A 19,504-nucleotide genomic window follows, 5' to 3' on the forward strand; every position below is an offset into this window, starting at 1 on the left:
ATAAATCGTGACACAAAGCAGACAAAAATAAAAGAAAAGATGAAAGAACTTTTTTTGCCATTCTTGAAATTGAAAAAACAGAAGTTTAATGTCAATATTAAAAGATCAAATCAAAGGCATGTCATGTTTTGAACCTTATGAGTACCAGTCAATAGCTAAAAATCTATGTTTAATCTGAGAAAATATATTTATATAAATGTATAATACAAAACGATAAAAGAAGAAGAAGAAAGACTAGTGTAAAAATGATATTATCAATATAATTCATATTATTTTGAGGGTACAAAATTGTTTATCACGGACCACATCAGAAATACAAAGATACTTATCATCTCTAAAATGTAAGATTCTTGAGTGATGTGAAACTATATATTACCTGTATTGGAACAATAATAAGTATTTATGTGCATTAGAATGTTTCAATTTTTTTTTAGAAAATGATTTTTTTTTATGATTGGTTCAAAAGAATTTGTTTTTTATTTTTATAATTTTAATAAAAATTTATATAATAAATTTGATTATTTTAAAAACTAATATATTTTTTTAAAAAAAATTATGTTAGAATGATATTAAAATTGTGAAGAATCTAATAAATATTTATTGGATTGGATCATTTGATAAGCTATTAGAAAAAGGAAACATCAGTGGTGGGAAAAGGCGTTAGAAGTGTTCTTTTGGGTTTGGGAAAACAAAAACCTTGGTTAAACCCTCTGATTGAAAGTTGCAAGTTGCAAGAGAGAGAGAGAAAGAGAGATGTTTGGGAGGGGAAGGGTGTGGTCAGTGCTGAGACGCGGCAAAGAAGCAATTGGAATTCCCAAACTAAGAGGAACGACGACGTCTTTCTCTTCTTCAACCCAACCACCACCTTTCAAGTTTCTAACCCCTCCCGTCGCCACCCATTACATCCATGCTTTCCGATCCCATCTTATTCCCAAGGTTTCCACACTTTCTCCTTCTTTTCTCATCTGGGTTCTCTTCAATTTTCAATTTTGATAAACTTGTATGACCTATGGGGTGATCTCTTCCTTTTGCTTTATGTATTCACTATTGCTACTAAATGTTCAATCTCTGTGCCATTCTGGGAAGATTGTTACTATTCTTCTTTTTTAATTAATCCCTTATGATTGTAATTGTGTTGTGATGATGCTTTTAGGGTCATCATGTTCATGTGTCACACGCAAGGAACTTTTCTAAGATGGTGGCTGCTGGGGCTCAACACAAGGAGGAGGGATTGAAGCTGCTTGTGAGTGGGGGTTCTCATGCACAGAAAGTGGTTGGAATGTGGCTCTTTGGCTCTGCAGCATGGGTGTTCAGCATGGTGGTGCTTGGGGGTTTAACCAGACTCACCCGATCTGGTCTTTCAATGACTGATTGGAAATTCACTGGCACTCTTCCTCCTTTGTCAGACGAGGAATGGTTGAAAGAGTTTGACAAGTATAAGGAGTCACCTGAGTACAAACGGTAAACCGCAATCACTTGCTCCTCCTGAGTGAGCATATACTGTTGTAGAGTTTATAATTCTACACGTTTAGTTTTTCCATCAACTTATGAAATGCATCAAGGGACTTGTTTTTTCTGGGTGAGAAGACACACAAAGTCATCAATTCATGTAAATAAGTCCTTTTCAAGTCGGCTGACTAATTGTTAAAGCTTATAAAATCAAATCATAAAAATTCAATGATTAAAATTCTAGGAATAATGTTTCATACAACTGTGCTCAAACTTCATCATAAAATTAACGTGGTTAAATAATAGTTCAAACTTCACACTGCAAGAAAAAATGAGGAGCATGATTGTGTGATTCAGAGTATGGGGAGGATAATTAATATGCAGTGATGGAGAATAGTTGACTGCATTGGAACTGCGCCAATGGACAGGCTTGTTTTACCTTTCAAGTTCTTATTAGAATCTACAATTTTTTAAGTATTGATTGTGTATTTATTACAAGAAAAACAAGGTATTGATTAAGTGGAAGTGATTTGATTCTCAGTCTGATAGAGCTTAGTAGTTGTTATGAATGTCATGATGATAATTAGTTTTTCCCATGTTGCAGTGTTAACAGAGGCATGCAGATTGAAGAATTCAAATTCATCTATTGGATGGAATATGCACATCGTATGTGGGGAAGGGCGTTAGGAGTTATGTTTGCTTTGCCATATTCATATTTTCTTCATAAAGGGTATATTACCTTGAGATTAGGACTTAGACTCTCTGCTCTTTTTGCCCTGGGTGCTGGTCAGGGTCTCATTGGTTGGTGGATGGTCAAAAGTGGTTTAGAGGTTGGAACATAAATAATATAAATTCCTCTTTGTTTGAAGTTGAAATTGGCCCGCACTATCTGACTCTAATAACGTTTTCTTTCCTTAGGAACCGCCATCTGAATATTCTCAACCAAGGGTAAGCCCTTATCGTCTAGCAGCTCATCTTACCTCAGCATTTGCTATTTACTGTGGCCTCTTTTGGACTGCACTTTCTGTTGTTTTGCCTGAACCACCCACTGAATCCCTAACATGGGTTCGTGGGGCAGCTAAAGTGAGGAGACTTGCATTGCCTATCAGCATGCTTGTTGGTCTAACTGCTGTCTCTGGTGCATTTGTTGCTGGAAATGATGCTGTATGTTCTTTATTCAATAGTTTCTGCCCTTCCATTTTTATTTGAAATGGTAATTTAGCCTTTGGCAAGGATGAAGAATGATCACACCGCTTACATGTGGATTTCCAGGGGCATGCATTTAATACTTTTCCGAAGATGGGTGATACATGGATACCGGAAGATATTTTTGTAATGAAGCCTCTGATTCGCAATTTCTTTGAGAATACATCAACTGTACAGGTAAGTAATCCATGTTCATATCTCTGAAAAGTAAAGATAGTGAGTAATACCTTTGTTTTTTTTTATTCTTCTTTTGGTTGGATTTATCTTGGCTTTTCAAGAATTTAGAAATTTTAACTGAATGAAGTTTGGAAATAATCCATGTTTGGAGTAGGTAGTAGTAAATTTATCCTCTTAACATGAAATTCTAATAGGTGTTTGGAAGCCAAAGTTTAATAGCATGAAATTCTGATATGTGTTTTGTCCTTGACAGCTTGATCACCGTATACTTGCAACTGCAACTCTGATTTCAGTGGGGATCTTATGGTGGTCAACAAGGAAGCTGGACATACATCCTGCAATAAGATCTGCGATTGGAGGCACTGTTGGCATGGCAGCTCTTCAAGTAATAATTTCAATTTGCAGTTTTATCTTGCATTAATATTTTTCTTTTTGTATTGTTGGGATACTGCTTTACTGTTGTTGCTAGCTAGCTATCTGCTTGTTGTTATATTGCCTCCTTTGTCTAGGCGGAATACTCACACCTGTTGCTTGTTGGAGTTCACACATTGACTAGAAATAAGGTCAATTCATAGTATATGTGAGTCTAAATCTCACCTTACAAATCATAGTATATGTGAGTCTAAATCTCACCTTACAAACTAGTTTTGTAAGGTTGAATTAGGTTTAAGGTCTATTTCTTAATATATTATCAGATGACAAGTCTAGCGATTCACATGGCATTTTCAAATGATACAAGTCTTGGATAAGAATATACAACGCACTAGAACGTCCTTGTTGACGATGGACGATCCTTGCACAAGTTGACAAGTTTCGGCGTGAGGGAGATGTGTTAGAGATCTTAGATTAATGATAAGACCAATTTATAGTATATAAGTGAATGTAAAACTCATCGTATAATGTTTTTGCATGCTTTTTACTTATTTTGTTAGCAATCTACTATATGATTAGGTATATTATTTAATTAGTTTTGCATGGTTACAGGTGACTCTAGGAGTTTCAACGCTACTTTCGTATGTACCTGTTTCACTGGGCACTGCTCATCAAGCTGGAGCCTTAACACTTCTGACATTCATGTTACTGCTTAATCACACCGTTCGAAGGCCATCTTTGTCCCTTCTCAAAACTCTGCCTCAAGTTATCAAAGCACACTAATTGTTTCCATTGCATCAAGAATTAGCCTTTGTTATTTTTTCCATGCCAAGTTTGGCATTGATTTCCTAGTCCAATTTTCCTCTGTTGGAGTCTTCTGTCTTTGGTTTCTACATTTGAAGCCCGAAAGTTCATGATAATGCAACTGATTTGTTAATTATGCTATCTATTATTTTTGTAATGTATGCTAAATATTATTATAGAGAATAATTGTGTAAATTGTAACAACTTAGAAGCTGCATAATCCATGGTCTTCCAACTTTGATGATGGCTTTTTTCTTCACTTAATTATCTTGTTCGAAAGTAAATTATGTAACAAACCCTTGAAATAAAAAATAATTAATTCAACTAAGAAAATTAGTTATCCTACTAAAAATAATTACTACGATATTAAAAGTAAAATCGTAACTAATATATATACAAATTTAAATGTAAGTCAATATAAGTTAATCTAAACTTTCGAAAATCCATACTTACTATGACAAATTTATTAAATTTTCTTTTTCTTGTGACGTGTTTGTTATACAATAGGATTTCTAAGTTTTACATCAATAAGTAATATTTTAATGCACATTATATGCGTGGGTTTTTTAAAATTAAAAAATATATAAGATTCACATTAAAATATTATGTTTATTAATACAAATATAACGTAAATAATCGTTATTGAAATGGACTTGTCTCTGACTTTTTGGTACCTGTAATAATATTGTTTTTATAGTTGGGAGTGACTTTGTTTCGCATTTTCAATCCAACAACTCGAAGTGGATTATATTAATTTAGAAATTATTTATTAATAATAAAATTAATTTAAATAATAATACTTTTTTAATTTTTAAAATAATAATTAATTTATTTAATATAATAATTTTTTTCTCTAAAAATTAATTTTATTTAATAATTTTTTTATATTGATATGTTTCACGAGCTTCTGAGTTTAAATATGCCACTTTATAAATCTTAAAAACAAATTAAATATGGAAATTCTTTGAAACCGATAGCATGTAAAATCATATAGATATATATGTAGTATATTTTAAACTTTAAATGAAATTTATATTTTTTTGGGTTGCAAATTTATATTTTAAAATCATAGATATTGGTTTCACGAAGATATACTTTTTTTATATTTAGTCAGTTCAAGTATCTATTTCGTGTAAACTATGACGAAACTATTTTAAATTATAAATAAATTTCTTAATATATATTACCAATCTTCTAGAACTAAATTTAATTATTTTCTTTGAAAAAAGTATTAAGTGGGGACATGGGACATAGGCTTATCATTTTTGGCATGAATAAAAAAGGTTTTTCTGGTTTCTACGTTAGATTTGCATTATCTTTTGGTGACAAAACTAACAGTTGGAGAAGAAAAACATGTGATGAAGAAGACAAGAAGTTCAGATAGAAGAAGAGTTAGGTGATGTTCCAAATTCATCTGTTGTGTTCATCATTCATATTTCATGTTCTTCTGCCCTGAGAGAAGCTAGCAAAGATCAAACTTGAAGAGTTGCAAGAATTGGTTTTAAGATGGGTGAAGAAGAAATATTTGAGGATTCAAGAGCACCTTTGATTCAAGATCCTTTAAGAAGAACTGGTTTGTGCATGCTTCTCAGCATATCTGCTACTACTCTATTTATTTCTCTCAAATTCCTCATCATCATTTCAACTTTACTTCTTCTGATTTCGATGTTGATAAAAACTTTTTTCTTTTTCCTCATCAACCTACTTGTTGGAACTTTCTTATCGATTAGAGATTATATCATTTCATATAAATGAATGCAAATATCATTCATAAGCTGGTTTTACGATGGTTGAGTTAAGTTTAAAATTTAGTAATAATTTTTAACCATCTTTAGTAGTTTCAACAAGTGTTTTGTGTATGTAAAAACCAGTGTTCTTCTGTGAGTTGAAACAGATGGTATTAGCAAGTGTGGTTAGATAGAAACTGTAGCAAATATTTATTTGACTGATTGTTCTGCGAATGGTAGTTGGTAGCTTTATCTGTCAGTTTTAAAACCCAGTTTTTCATTGTGGTGTTAGTTACCAACTTTAAGTAATAAATACAAAAAAAGAGTGTATAATTTAATATATTATAGTAACACAATCAGCATAAGTAGTTTTAAATATTTAATAATGTTAATTAACCAGTTTTAATTAGACAAGGTTAATGTACTTAATTAACTAGGTATTGTTTATACACTGCTGAAACATACAAGTTATTCTACTGTGTTTTAATATTCCAATTCAGCATGATTGCACTGTGTTTTAATAATCTTATTCCAATTAAGCGTGATCTCATTCGATTATCATTTTACTTTAAGTTTAACTCAATCTCATAAAATTGGTTTATAAGGTATTTACATCTATTTTTACATTATGAAATGTCTTAATCTCTAATTGATGTGAGATCTCCAACATACCTCTCACGCTGATGTTACCAACTTGTGTGTGATACTATATTTTATGGATGTTTCTATAACGGTTCGATAGAGAATAATCTAATAAGCCCAACAAACAATCGTTAGAATAAGTTTGAAATGATTTAGATACCATATTAAGAAGTAGACTTTAAACCTAACTTAACCTTATAAAACCGATTTATAAATCGAAAGATTTGCACCAACTTCTATAATGGTTCGATAGCGGATGATCCGATAAGTTCAACAAGGATAAGTTCGAAATGACTTGGATACCATATTAAGAAGTAAACTTTAAGTTTAACTTAACCTTATAAAACCGAGTTATAAATCGAAAGATTTACACCAACTTATATACTATGAAATTGGCTAACTTCTAAGAATTTTCAATGATCTAAGTTTGGATTATATGCATGAAGGTAATCTGCAGAAGGCAGTGGCACACATAATAACTGGTGTGATAGGAGCAGGAGTGCTATCTCTGGCATGGTCAGTGGGAGAATTAGGGTGGATTGGTGGTCCATTGATGATTTTGGTGTTTGCAATCACAACCTTTGTTTCTGTAGACCTTCTTTCTGACTGCTATAGATTTCCTCATCCTCAATATGGCAACATTAGGTGCCCCTCTCTCATGGATGCTGTTCATCTCTACCTAGGTCAGTGCCATGCAACACTCTCTATAATTTAATCAATATAATAATTAATTATTTTTATTTTTTAAAAATGATTTTTAATTAATAATTTCATTATTAAATTAATTGCAAATATATATGTCTAAGAAATATTATGATAAATTAGGAGAGAGGAAGAAAAAGGTGTGTGGAGTGCTGGTACATGCAAGCTTATATGGTGCTACCCTTGCATATGTTATTACTTCTGCTACCAGTATCAGGTAACCCCATTTTCTTATACCTTTATTATTAATTAATCAATTACAAATTAAATATTGTCTTGTCATCATTATTTTAATACTTTTTAGATATCACTCTTCTAAAATTAATTCACAAAAGATTGTGTGCAGGTCTTTTTTAATTGCATATAATTAAGCACTTTTTTGGAACTAATTAGAGTGTGGTTAATTTAGGTAATAGTTAGATTATTTTATTTAGTTCTCTTGCGTATTAAACTTTTACTCAAACTATCATTTGAGACTTTTTAAAGGAAAAATAAAAAATGGTTGTGACCATTGACGATTTTATTTAATAAAGCTTAGAAAATGTCAAAATTTGGTTTGAAGAAGTTGGATATATTATGTCACAAACTTAACAAACTTTAGATATATGGAATCTCGTGAAATAGAATGGAGATAAATATCTAGTTTGAATCAAAATTAGTCCACAAAAATGTACAAGAAAAATCATTACATAACTTTCAATGTTTCAACACAACCATTAACACATATAATAATACGAAATAATACGACATTGACCACACATAAGATACGAAAGATGTGTATAATTGTAAGACACAAATATATATACTATATAATTATAAATTATATAAATTAAAAATAAATATTTATATACATAAATATAGTTTAATTTTTTTTTCAGAATAAAAAATTGTTTTTCATGACTAATTCTAAAAAAATTGTTTCTTATTTTATAATCATAATAAAAATTTATAAAATAAATTTGAATTTTTAAAAAATTAATATATTTTTTCTTTTTAAAATTGTATTAGAATTATGCTCAAAATTGTCAAAAATCTAATAAATATTTTTTAAATTTTTAAATTAAACACTTCACAAATACATATCTACAAGTATCATGTAGAATACATGTGTTCGATATACACATCCAAGCCTCATTGACCATTGTCCATTCTTAACAAGTTTTCACGACGAAAGTCTAAATTACGGACTCTTTTTGTTTTGTAAAAATTTGCCTTTTTGAATTTTCATTTTAAAAGATGTTTGTAAAATTAGAAATATTATATGATACAAAAAGTACTCTGTAAAACTTTATTTGATATAAAAAAAATGGCACCTATGATTGGATTGGATTGCAAAGTGATTTGAATGACAAAGTACATTTTAATCTTAATTTGAAAATAAATAAATAGAACAAAAGTGTATATAATGAGAGAAAAATATGAGAAAAAGAAAAATCATTATTGCATAACGTAGTGTCACATAATAACAGTGACTATATATAGAAGACAAAATTGAAAAATCTGTAACCACGAAATCCAAAAGCACAAGCAAGATATGAATATTTAATTGATATTTCAACGAAATTTAGATAACTCAACAATAGACTTGTATTTGGTAAAATCCTCTTAAACTTTTTTTTTTTTTTTTCATTCAACTCTTATAGTTGTTGTTCGAAATATTGGGTACTACTTTGTTACCCTTAACGGGCTGGGTTAGCTATCAACGGGAACTACGATAATTGGGGCATTCCTTTTTGCACCCCTACAATTTCTTTCTATGTCCTACTAAATATTAAATTTTTTACTTTGTCATGAAAAATTGTTTTTCCGTTTGTATAATTTGAAAGTTACTTTTGTATGAAAAAAAATTTAGATTACATAATCTAAAATCCCATTTTTATATGATTTTTTTTTTAAATTGTACAATTTAAATGTCATGATGAATTTGGGGTGTATTTGATTTCTATTCTTTATTTTTTTTAATTTTCAAAATACAATTAAAACCCAGTGGGTAGAGAATAGTGTAATACACAGTAGAATATGGAATTGAGGAAAAATAAAATAAACAAGATAAAAACAGATGAGAAAACATATTTTTAAGTTGTTTCTGTTTTTAGGCTTTTAAAATACTTGTTCAATAAATGTTTTAAAAAATAATTTTTAAATTAGTATGTAATTAACTAGTAATTATTTAAATTAATAATTAAAATTTGATAACTAATTAAATACTATTTTAAAAACTATTTATTAATAATAAAAAATAATTTAAATATTACTAATCTTTATATAATTTAATTAATTTAACAACTATTTTTTTTTCCTAAAATTAATTTTTATTTAATAAATTTTTGCAATGATACGTAGAAAAACTCATCTTTTTCCTGCACCCTTACATTTATTTTCATTATCTATCCAATGGCAGTATCACAAAAGAAAAAACTTTTGTGTGCAAATCTAGAGGAAAATTCAACTCGTGGATTCTTTGTTTGTGTTACTACTAAAGTGTTGTGTCTGCAACTTTGGTATCGGTTCTTCGGAATCCTAGGTAGCGTTAATCATATTCTTGTTTCTTTGTCTTCATTCTCTGGTCTATAAGATGAATCAACATAGAAATTGGGAACTTTAGAATATTAGGAATTTAAAAGTTCATATCGAATATAAGTGAAAAAGTTGAGTGAGATATAAAAAAACCCATAAATACAAAGTTTGTGATTCACACATCAATGGTGGTAGCTCTTTCTCTGGTTTAAAATAATCCCAACATACAAGGTTCTTTAAGAAAAGCGCGTTAATCTTCTGGTTTGCAAGAGGTGTTGGACACGTTGATCTTGACTACTTTCTGTATAAGAGTTGGGACTCTTATCAAGTATCTGTATAAGGATTCGAACACTCAGTATCTATATAATATAAGAATTAAAACATCCCTAAAATATCTTATTTTATTTTATTTATCCTTAAAATATCTCATTTTATTTTATTTATTTATTTTGATAAAAAAACACTTAACATCTTCCTTATATGGATGACCCAAAAGATATTCGGATCAATTAAAGTTGCCAAAGACAAAAACCTAACCGAATAAAGATGGTGTTTTTGCCCTAATGAGTCTACAAATTTTTCAATGGAATCTTAAATTTTTTGAGTTCCTTGAGATTGAAGTGAAGGAAGCTAAACCAGTAGGCCTTAGGGTTGAACAATGCTGCTATTAGGTTCCTCTTATGTCTCACTATTCAATGAAATCCAATATTTTCTATTCAAGATGCTACACCTCAAAGGCTATAGGTGTGATAAAGAAGGGTTGAAAATAGATTCATAAGATAAAACCTTACCCACGTTTGGGGTGCTTTATTTTCATCCACAAAACCACATTCGTTTCAAATATTCATTCATTTGGTTTATTGAATACTGCCATTTGAACTATGTTTGAATATCAGTTAAAACACTCAAATTAATTCAGTCAACATCATATTTTTTTAGGTCCAATAAAAACCCTTCTCTCTTTTCCAACTGCGGGGTATTTTCATATTGTTGGAGATCCTACATAGAGTAGAGATAAAGACTTTTCATAGTATATAAGTGGATGCAAACCTTATTTATAAGTCTATTTTATAAGATTGAGTTAGGCTTAAACTTAATCTGATATAAGAGTCTATCTTAATAAGAGTTTGAGCTTATCAAGTCATTCACTATCGGATCGTTAGTTATCAGACCATTCATAATATATAGTCTCACGCACGAGTTGACAGTCTCGACGTGAGGGATGTGTTAGAGATGATATAAAAACTTTTCATAGTATATAAGTAGGTACAAAACTTCACAACAACATGTGTTGAGTTAGACTTAAATCCACCTCTTGACACAAATTGTCATGGTTGATGAACTGATATTTATAGGACAGATAATCAAGTGCTATTAATACTTTTTTATAAGTTGAAATTTTTTAATATATGTTATATAAAGATTGATTGAAATAGTAGACTCACGATGCTGATATAAAGCATGAACCATTGTGATGTAATATAGAGTGGTGTTTTGACTAAGGTGAGTAATACTCTTGACATGATGTGATGATGTTAGATATTTTGAATCTTCCCACGTTAGCCTCACTATTTTACTCACGTACCTCTGCTCCTCTGATAGGTACTTATCACTGAACCATCTGCACTATGTTGGGTAGTATAGAGAGAATATACTCCACCACAACATGACAACTCCACTATTTCAAAACTTGTGATGACCACTGAATAGCCTTTTATTAAAAGGTGCTCTGCATAACCTATAACCATACTCATACGCAGCTCAGTTTCTTAGAAATTTCAAAGAATCTCCTTCATCTTCATCTTCCTGAGCCAATCACCCTCTTTTGTTTTACACACAAAGGACATGGCTTCTAAAAGTTGATACTATTTGAATTTTGGTTTAGCTCATGTACCTATAATGACATCAAGACACAAACACATGTTTATCAGCCTATTTTAGATTTACTTACACTATTTCCTTAAACCTCTTCCATGCATCTAGTTAGTCTGTTAACTTTAGGAGAGTTGTCATAGACATCTGAGAGTCCTTCTTCATCAATTTTGAAATTGCAAACAAAATAGTATCTTCCTTCATAATTTCATAAGGATGTACTTGGAAACCAAAGTTATTTTGTTATCAAACAAACATGATTTCGAACTCAAGTAGATGCCATATAGTTTGTTTGATTGTAGTTAGTTGTAGACTGTTCTAAGGGATTCAATCACATTCATGAAAATCAACTGAGTTGGATTCTTGGATAAAAATGGCTGTTCAAAACTCTCTCCAAATATCTAGAAGTGGTACTGGTGATTATGATGATGATGGGCGTGCCAAGAGGACTGGTAAAAATCTCTAGGGCCATACCATAACCATAAGAGTTTCATGTTCTTATATATGAATTTTGGCTTCTGAATTTTAGTCCTTCCATCAATTCTATCAGGAACTATATGGAGTGCTGTGGCTCATATCATCACAGCCATTATTGGTGCTGGTGTTCTGTCTCTGGCATGGAGTACTTCCCAATTGGGATGGATTGCAGGACCATTTTTCTTGCTTTTTTGTGCAATTGTGGCGTGTCTTTCTTCATTCCTCCTTTCTGATTGTTACAGAACTCTGGATCCTGTAACTGGGAAAAGAAACTACTCTTACATGGATGCTGTTAGAATCTATCTTGGTAGTCACTCTAGTCTAAAATTCAGAACATGGTTCCACTGAACTTCCATCATAATTATGCAAACTAATCATGTTTACTCTAAGTTTAGGCAATAAAAGGACATGGTTAGCTGGTTTCCTTCAATATTTGAGCTTGTATGGTGTTGGTGTTGCTTATGTAATTACCACAGCAACCTGTTTGAGGTACTATTCCAGTTAAACCCCATCTAAAATGAGAAGATCATTATTTATATGCAAGTATGAATCTGTGTTTTAGCTAGTTGCTTCTATCATTTTTTTATTTCATGTAATATTGAAGATACTAGTCTACCTTAATGATAATCATGTTCATGTCCTAAGGGTGCTTGGTTTTTTCTACAAATACAGAGCGATACTGAAATCAAATTGTTATCACAAGGAAGGGCATGAGGCTCCTTGTAAATATGGGGATGCAGTATACATGATGTTGTTTGGACTGGTTCAGATCATAATGTCATTCATACCAGACCTCCATAACATGGCATGGGTTTCCATTGTTGCTGCCATAATGTCCTTTACATATTCATCTATTGGACTTGGACTTGGCATCACAACAGTAATAGGTAACTTTCAATTTCACAATTGGGATTTGTTTACTTGTCCTTCCAAGCCTTCTGATTATTGAAGCAAGAAAATGAAGGAAAAAACATGTATTTTGTACTAAAACACATATCTAGCTGCTAAAAACATATTAAATGGCAAAGTATATGGAAAGTTAGATTCAGGTATGAACTATATTAGGATATGTTTTAGAGTCAAAGAGTTGAAAGAGAACAATGAATGATGAAACTTATGCTACCTTGACAGAAAATGGAAGAATTATGGGTAGTTTAACAGGAGTACCAGCTGCAAATATTTCTGACAAGTTATGGTTAGTATTCCAAGCAATTGGTGACATTGCCTTTGCTTATCCATACTCAGTAATCCTCCTTGAGATACAGGTACCTTTCATATGAATTTAAATGGATTGACAGTGTAAACTATAAAGAGATTTTGTTTTGTCATTCACTCATAGATTGTCATTTAAGGTAACTTTGTTGAAATTTATATTAACTAAAAGTCATATATAACTAGATTTTTTATTCATTGATTGTCTATATTTATCTTATCGAAATTAAACTCTAAAACTATTAAGAAGTGTATTTAAACCTAATTCAACCTCATAAAATCGGCTTATAAAAATGAGATTTGCACCTATTAAAAACAAGATCGAATTTACTGTTGAAACCAAATATTGAGTTTGTTTATTTTGACTAAAGGACACTCTAGAGTCTCCTCCACCAGAAAACAAGACCATGAAAAAGGCCTCCATTATTGCTATCCTCATTACAACATTCTTCTATCTCTGTTGTGGATGCTTTGGATATGCAGCTTTTGGAAATCAAACTCCAGGGAACCTCTTGACAGGGTTTGGGTTTTATGAGCCTTATTGGCTCATTGACTTTGCTAATGCTTGCATTGTTCTTCACTTGGTGGGAGGATATCAGGTACTATATATTTTATACATGAGAACAAAGCTTCTTATTAATCAATTGAACTACTACTTTCACTTCTTATTTACCTGGTGCATTCACTTCAAAATTTCATGATGCATCTTTTCTAGCAATTCCTTAATTTCTGTCCATTTCTTACCTTATGATAATTGTTTCAATTACCTCCCTTATGTGAATTATGGTCTATATATGCAACTGTATATGAATTCTTTTCATATTATCTGACAAATGATAGTTTTGATTATTGTCTATGATCTTTATTGTCAGATTTACTGTCAGCCGATATATAGTGCTGTTGAAAGATGGTGTTCAAAAAAGTACCCGAACAGTGGCTTTGTGAATAATTTCTACCAACTGAGAGTGCCTTTGTTGCCAGATTTTCAGCTAAACTTGTTGAGGATATGTTTTAGAACAGCCTATGTGGTTTCCACAACTGGACTTGCGATCCTATTTCCTTACTTTAATCAAGTTCTGGGAGTGCTAGGAGCCTTAGGATTTTGGCCATTGGCTATATATTTCCCAGTAGAGATGTATTTTGTGCAGAGGAAAATTGAAGCTTGGTCTAGAAAATGGATTGTCTTAAGAACCTTCAGCTTTATTTGCTTTCTTGTGTCACTACTAGGTCTCATTGGATCACTTGAAGGAATCATAAGCGAGAAACTAAGCTAATGAAGGGTGCTTCGTTTGTTTGTGTTCATTGTCTTGTTGGCATCTATTTCATGTATTTCAGTTTCACGTTAATTCCATTGTTTGTGAAGTTGGTCTTAGACATGGAAAAAGTCCTCTTTTGTTTGGTGAAGAATTCCCTTTAAACAAAGTGTAATATGGATTAAGACTTTTTTTCATTATGCATCCCTGTAAAATTTAATTTTATCTTTTTTAAAATTGTATTCCGAATTTTATAGATCAATAATCACTCGAAGTTTTTTTTTCAAAATACAAGGAAAAATACAACCCTCAACAATAGAGAATTTTAAAACAATATATATTTTCTCGAGTTATTAGATGATATATAATCAATTAGCCATCTTTACCAATTGCTTTGTAACAAAAACTGTAGCCAAACATTAGAATTTGATGACAAACTAGTACTAACGTGAGCCAAGAGTTACAAAAGTACAAAATCCAATAATAAAAATAACTTGTTCAAGCCACAACACAAGCAATACCAAGCTAGTAGTGATGGTAAATTAACAGCTTGGGTGGAAATATTTTCCGTCATGGTCAGTTTAAGGAATAACTTAAGCATTACTAAAAACATCAATATGGGCAAGTTCATTGCTGCTGTGACCCCGATGTTGATGTTCCAGATTCAGTTGGGGCATGTGCAGCCTGTACAGACCCTGTCTGTGAAGACACTGGTTGCGTAGAATGCTGATAAGGATGATTTGCAGCCGGCGGCTGGGATGGAGCGGCAGTATTGTATGGAGGTGGTGGGTACTGTTGATAAGGGGGAACTGGCGGCATATAACCATATGGAGAGTAATACTGATGGTGATATTGGCCAGGGGGAGGAGGCATCATTGGACGGGCATAGTGTTGCATTGGCTGCTTCTCCAAACTGGACTTGTTCTCCCCCGACCCAGAAGGCCCACCAGGAGGACCATCTTGAGATGAAATAAGGGCACCCATTCTTTGAGGATCCATTGACGGGTAGTAGCTTCTTTCCTGCTGCATAGGTGGTGGATTGTTATAGAAAAGTGTTCCTTGAGTTTGGTCCTGGTTCTGCTGCTGTGATATAACTGCCCGAGGCAACAATCCACTATGAGCCACAGATGACTGCTGCCTAGCTTGATCAGAGCCATCTGACTCAGGTTTTGATGTCTGAGGCCTGCCCCACATCAGCTTTAGCCTTAGGCCCTTAATAACCAGTTTGTTCGAGAGTTCTTCTGCTGCCTTTTCTGCGCCTTCTCGGGTAGTATATGATACAAAAGCACAAGCCCGTTGCAGAACCATTTTTATAGATTCAATTTCTCCATGAGCATAGAAGTTATCCCGCAAATCCTGCTCAGTGACCCTAGCATCAAGTCCACCAACATAGAGAGTTTTAATGCTCTCATCCTCAGGAGCCTCCAGAGTGGCCATCTCCCCTGCCTTGCCAAGTAGCTTCAAGGCCACTGGATCATTCACCCTGAATAATTTAAAGCATGAACAGAATATTAATAGAGGAAAAATTATAAACAGCACCGGCTACAGCCACTAGAAATATCATCAGTATATGTAGTCACTAGAAAATTATGCAGATAAAACAAAGAATAAGTAGACCACCACAGGTTAATACGAGATAGAAAAAAATGATCGTATATCCATGATGCACTAAAAATATAGAAGCAAAAGGTTATCCTCACAATAAGATGTTTGATAGCTATTGATGTCTGCTACATGACTTTTTGCCACTATTGAAAATTGAAGGTTGTACAAAGGAATCATCCTTCGTCCATATAAAAAAAAATCTATTTCAACAAGTTGAGAAGAAGCAAACTACAAAAAACATGTTCTTAAAAGTAAGATAGATTACGAAGGTTGTATGCAGACAGGATAAGTCGTTCCACTTCACATATAGAAGGAAACAAAGAAAGCCCAAAATGCAATTACATGGCAGTTAGTAACTTAGTATCATAATATTTCCTCCCCAATTTGGATCCTCAGATGGTGATTTTGACATCTACACCAGACCCCACTCGGTGGAGGAAGGTTTACTTATTGTTGTTTAAACACAGCTTCCTACCAGCAGAACTATCACATCACATAGGACAACCACAAAAGAACTGACTACCTAATGAAGTAACAATTGTATCCATCACGGAGATGGAAATGCTTGAGTTGCTGCCCAGTTCCAATGACAATACATAGAGACAACTAATTTGGAATAAAAAGAGCAACTGCAAGAGAGAACAAGTATGTAAAGGTCATAAGCAAATAAGTCACTTTTAACCATACATACCCATAATAACGATCTTTAATATTTTGTTGAGACAATTCCCCAGTTTCTGGCATCTCGTGTCTATAAGGGCACTCGGCTCCTCTGGTACATTCACCCCTTATGTAGAAACTGCAAATATGCGCCCGGTTTCTTTTGTAATATGGAGTTGTTCTTTGAAGCTTCAGGATAGTATCATTAGGACGTGCTTTTCCAAAAGAAGATTCATAATCTATACCAGCTCTAGCCTGCACCATACTTTTATTCTTAGTAAAAAGATATGATCAAGTAATGACCGGGAACTGAGTTAAAATAGTATAAATCCTAAAAGAGATGGATAAAGAAAATTTGAGATTTTAATAGCTGTTATGAAATGACTATGAAAATCAGAGTTCCCTGGTTGAGGAATTCTGCATGCAATAAAAAAGGTAACTCCAAAATATTACAAAAAAGATATTGACCAAAAAAATAACAATTCACTCACAACTACATACAGAATGACTTTAAACACACTACTACTTTTCTAATCATTAATTACATTAAACTATTATAAACTATATATGCAATGGCATAAGGAAAACATACCTTACGGTCATGCTCTTCAGCAAAATACTCCCTATTAACATCACTCTTTGGAATGGCATCATTGGAATCAATATGGAGAGCTGTGTCTCGGACTTGAACCGGTAGTCCATATTCAAGGTCCAGAAGGCACACTTGACAGACATTTTTCAATTTACTACATGTCTGACATATCTCAGTTTTCTTGTATCTCGCATCTCTACCTGGTCTCCATCTAAACACAGTGAATGGCCGTGTACAAATCTTGCACTCCTTGTCATACTCTGCTCTTGTCTGCACACGAAAATAAACACGACGAGAAGCAATTAGAAAACAATAGCATACGGCAATGGTTTTAATCTCAACATTAACTACTATGTGATAAACAAACCTATTGTTCCATACCTCAAAAGAAGAAGAAATTGAAAAAAACTTCTTAGTTTTAAATACCAAACATGACAATAATCACAAGAAAACTAACCCAGATTTATTTCCTACAGTCTTTAAATTCTACGGAAATTGAAAGTATAAATTAAAAGATAAAAGTTATCCTTTCCTTTGAAAGGCATTCAATATATCAAAATCTAACTCAACTGTTCCTTCAACCTTTAAAATTCCTCCCCAAACAAACACAGAAAAACGACTAGTCGGTGAGAAAATGTTACTGTTCTCACAGCCCGTGCTAGTGAAAGCAAATGACACAGTTAAAGAATCGTCACTTGTTAGTTATTATAAGTGCTATCTTCCAATATCCCATTCAATCTCGCAAAAACAAAGCAGAATCACTCAAATATAAAACGAGTAAGATTTGAAACGGACCATTCGAACATAGGGGCTGTCGCCGAGGCAGGATTCGCAGATGATGGGGAAATCAGAACGTTCCCAACCGTCGGCTTCGTGGTCTCTGAGCAACCTGTGTGCCATGGTTAGGGCTTTGGTGGTTGCAACAAAATCGAAGCTGAAGAAGAAAAAACGGAAAGAAGGTAAAAAGAATCAGAGCATTTACTTTATTAGAAAATAAAAAAACATCAATAGAATACGGAAATGGGAAATCTGAAATTGAATAAATTGTTTTTATGAACTTCGATTTCGTATACCAATTAGCGGTGAGGTCAGGCAAGGGAACGGAAAGAACTTGGCAATGAACACCGCGGGGAACGGAGGTCGTGGCGGTTCAATTTGCTCTACGAAGCAGTGTAGAGGGAGAAATATTAGGTCTAAGTTTGTAGAAGTTAATGTTGACTAATTAAAATGGTTTATTAAAATTGTTTAGGATTTTTAATAATTACAGATAAATGATTTCCATTATAATTGTTATTTTTTATTTTTTAGTATTTATTAAATAATTTATTAATCTCATAATTAATTAAAAATATTTTTTTATTTTATTTTTAATATTAATATATTGTTATTTCGGAAAAAAAAGTTATTAATTTTAAATATTATTTATTAATTTTATATATTAAATATTATATTTTATATATATTATATATTACATATATTATATATTATAATATATATATATATAATATATAATATTAAATATTAAATATTATATCTCTTAAAAATTATTGTTTTTTTCTATCTTATCTCTCTTAAGAATTATAGATTTTATCATTTCTTATCATTTGATTGGTAGTTGTTTTATAGTATAAAATGCATGTACTTTTTAACATTTAAATCAAAATGAAATTTGTGTGTTTTATGTTATAGATGATATGATTTATAAAAAATGAGTTTAATTATATATATATATATATATATATATTTATTTATTTTTCATAAAGATGTGATTTATATACATATATGAATATGCTACTTCACATTAATTTAGTCCACATTAATTTTGTCGTCGACTGACCTGAATCAAACTTTGGTGGTGGATCTTGGACTGATTTTCCTCTTTTTGCTGTCGTTGCTTTGGGATGTTGATAAATGATGAGGCTCCACCTAATAACAAGACTCTGACCGATGATCAAGTCAGTGAGAACATATACAACTATGAATATCTGAATAGAGTATTACATGCATGTAATATCATCAGCAAAAACTTACCTATGTTTAGGGTCTTGATGTCCTTTTATAACACTGATCTCAGGAGTTAACTAAAATAAAAATATTATGTTAATATATCCATTTATTTTATAGTTACAAGTAGAACATTATCTTTAATTGTAACTAATTCAATTATTCCTATTTTATCTTTAATATGAATTGTCAGTTGTTTGGGCCAATCTCCTGACACATCAATGGACTTACCA

At 32.0% G+C, this 19,504-nt stretch overlaps 3 protein-coding genes across 4 annotated transcripts; 2 read left to right on the forward strand and 1 right to left on the reverse strand.

Moving 5' to 3' along the window:
• The first annotated feature begins 599 nt into the window (after nt 1-599).
• COX15 (cytochrome c oxidase 15) lies at nt 600-4,247 on the forward strand. Its single transcript, XM_068629042.1, has 7 exons — nt 600-936; nt 1,154-1,461; nt 2,054-2,279; nt 2,368-2,613; nt 2,722-2,832; nt 3,086-3,217; nt 3,817-4,247. Exons 1-7 carry the CDS (start codon nt 754-756, stop codon nt 3,985-3,987), a joined length of 1,377 nt encoding a protein of 458 aa, XP_068485143.1. The 5' UTR covers nt 600-753; the 3' UTR covers nt 3,988-4,247.
• Nucleotides 4,248-5,269: 1,022 nt separating this feature from the next.
• On the forward strand, nt 5,270-14,605 carry LOC137823930 (putative amino acid permease 7). Of its 2 annotated transcripts, none has more exons than XM_068629279.2 (7): nt 5,270-5,581; nt 6,824-7,060; nt 7,203-7,296; nt 12,618-12,832; nt 13,077-13,210; nt 13,529-13,756; nt 14,030-14,605. In XM_068629279.2, exons 1-7 carry the CDS (start codon nt 5,515-5,517, stop codon nt 14,429-14,431), a joined length of 1,377 nt encoding a protein of 458 aa, XP_068485380.1. In that variant the 5' UTR covers nt 5,270-5,514; the 3' UTR covers nt 14,432-14,605. The 2 variants fall into 2 exon arrangements, with proteins under 2 accessions (XP_068485380.1, XP_068485379.1); XM_068629278.2 differs by lacking the exons at nt 5,270-5,581; nt 6,824-7,060; nt 7,203-7,296 and adding exons at nt 11,199-11,920; nt 12,019-12,252; nt 12,341-12,434.
• A 230-nt stretch (nt 14,606-14,835) lies between these two features.
• Nucleotides 14,836-18,486, reverse strand: LOC137823929 (zinc finger CCCH domain-containing protein 40). Its single transcript, XM_068629277.2, has 5 exons — nt 18,341-18,486; nt 18,063-18,201; nt 17,268-17,537; nt 16,707-16,930; nt 14,836-15,893 (listed from the first exon to the last, which is right to left on the reverse strand). Exons 2-5 carry the CDS (start codon nt 18,165-18,167, stop codon nt 15,038-15,040), a joined length of 1,455 nt encoding a protein of 484 aa, XP_068485378.1. The 5' UTR covers nt 18,168-18,201; nt 18,341-18,486; the 3' UTR covers nt 14,836-15,037.
• Nucleotides 18,487-19,504: the final 1,018 nt, after the last annotated feature.

Source organism: Phaseolus vulgaris, chromosome 8 (assembly GCF_051622355.1).
Source record: "Phaseolus vulgaris cultivar YP4 chromosome 8, ASM5162235v1, whole genome shotgun sequence".
Taxonomy (NCBI): Eukaryota; Viridiplantae; Streptophyta; class Magnoliopsida; order Fabales; family Fabaceae; genus Phaseolus; species Phaseolus vulgaris.

What these genes read in the sequence shown, in the direction of transcription:
- COX15 (XM_068629042.1), top strand. Translation starts at nt 754, where the DNA reads ATGTTTGGGAGGGGAAGGGTGTGGTCAGTGCTGAGACGCGGCAAAGAA. An exon ending in GATCCCATCTTATTCCCAAG is followed by an intron (nt 937 to 1,153) that starts GTTTCCACACTT and finishes TGATGCTTTTAG; the next exon opens with GGTCATCATGTTCATGTGTC. An exon ending in TTGGCATGGCAGCTCTTCAA is followed by an intron (nt 3,218 to 3,816) that starts GTAATAATTTCA and finishes GCATGGTTACAG; the next exon opens with GTGACTCTAGGAGTTTCAAC.
- LOC137823930 (XM_068629278.2), top strand. Translation starts at nt 11,842, where the DNA reads ATGGCTGTTCAAAACTCTCTCCAAATATCTAGAAGTGGTACTGGTGAT. An exon ending in ACCACAGCAACCTGTTTGAG is followed by an intron (nt 12,435 to 12,617) that starts GTACTATTCCAG and finishes CTACAAATACAG; the next exon opens with AGCGATACTGAAATCAAATT. An exon ending in TAATCCTCCTTGAGATACAG is followed by an intron (nt 13,211 to 13,528) that starts GTACCTTTCATA and finishes TTTTGACTAAAG; the next exon opens with GACACTCTAGAGTCTCCTCC.
- LOC137823929 (XM_068629277.2), bottom strand. Translation starts at nt 18,167, where the DNA reads ATGGCACACAGGTTGCTCAGAGACCACGAAGCCGACGGTTGGGAACGT. An exon ending in ACAGCCCCTATGTTCGAATG is followed by an intron (nt 17,538 to 18,062) that starts GTCCGTTTCAAA and finishes TTTCGTGTGCAG; the next exon opens with ACAAGAGCAGAGTATGACAA. An exon ending in ATTAAAGATCGTTATTATGG is followed by an intron (nt 15,894 to 16,706) that starts GTATGTATGGTT and finishes TAAATTATTCAG; the next exon opens with GGTGAATGATCCAGTGGCCT.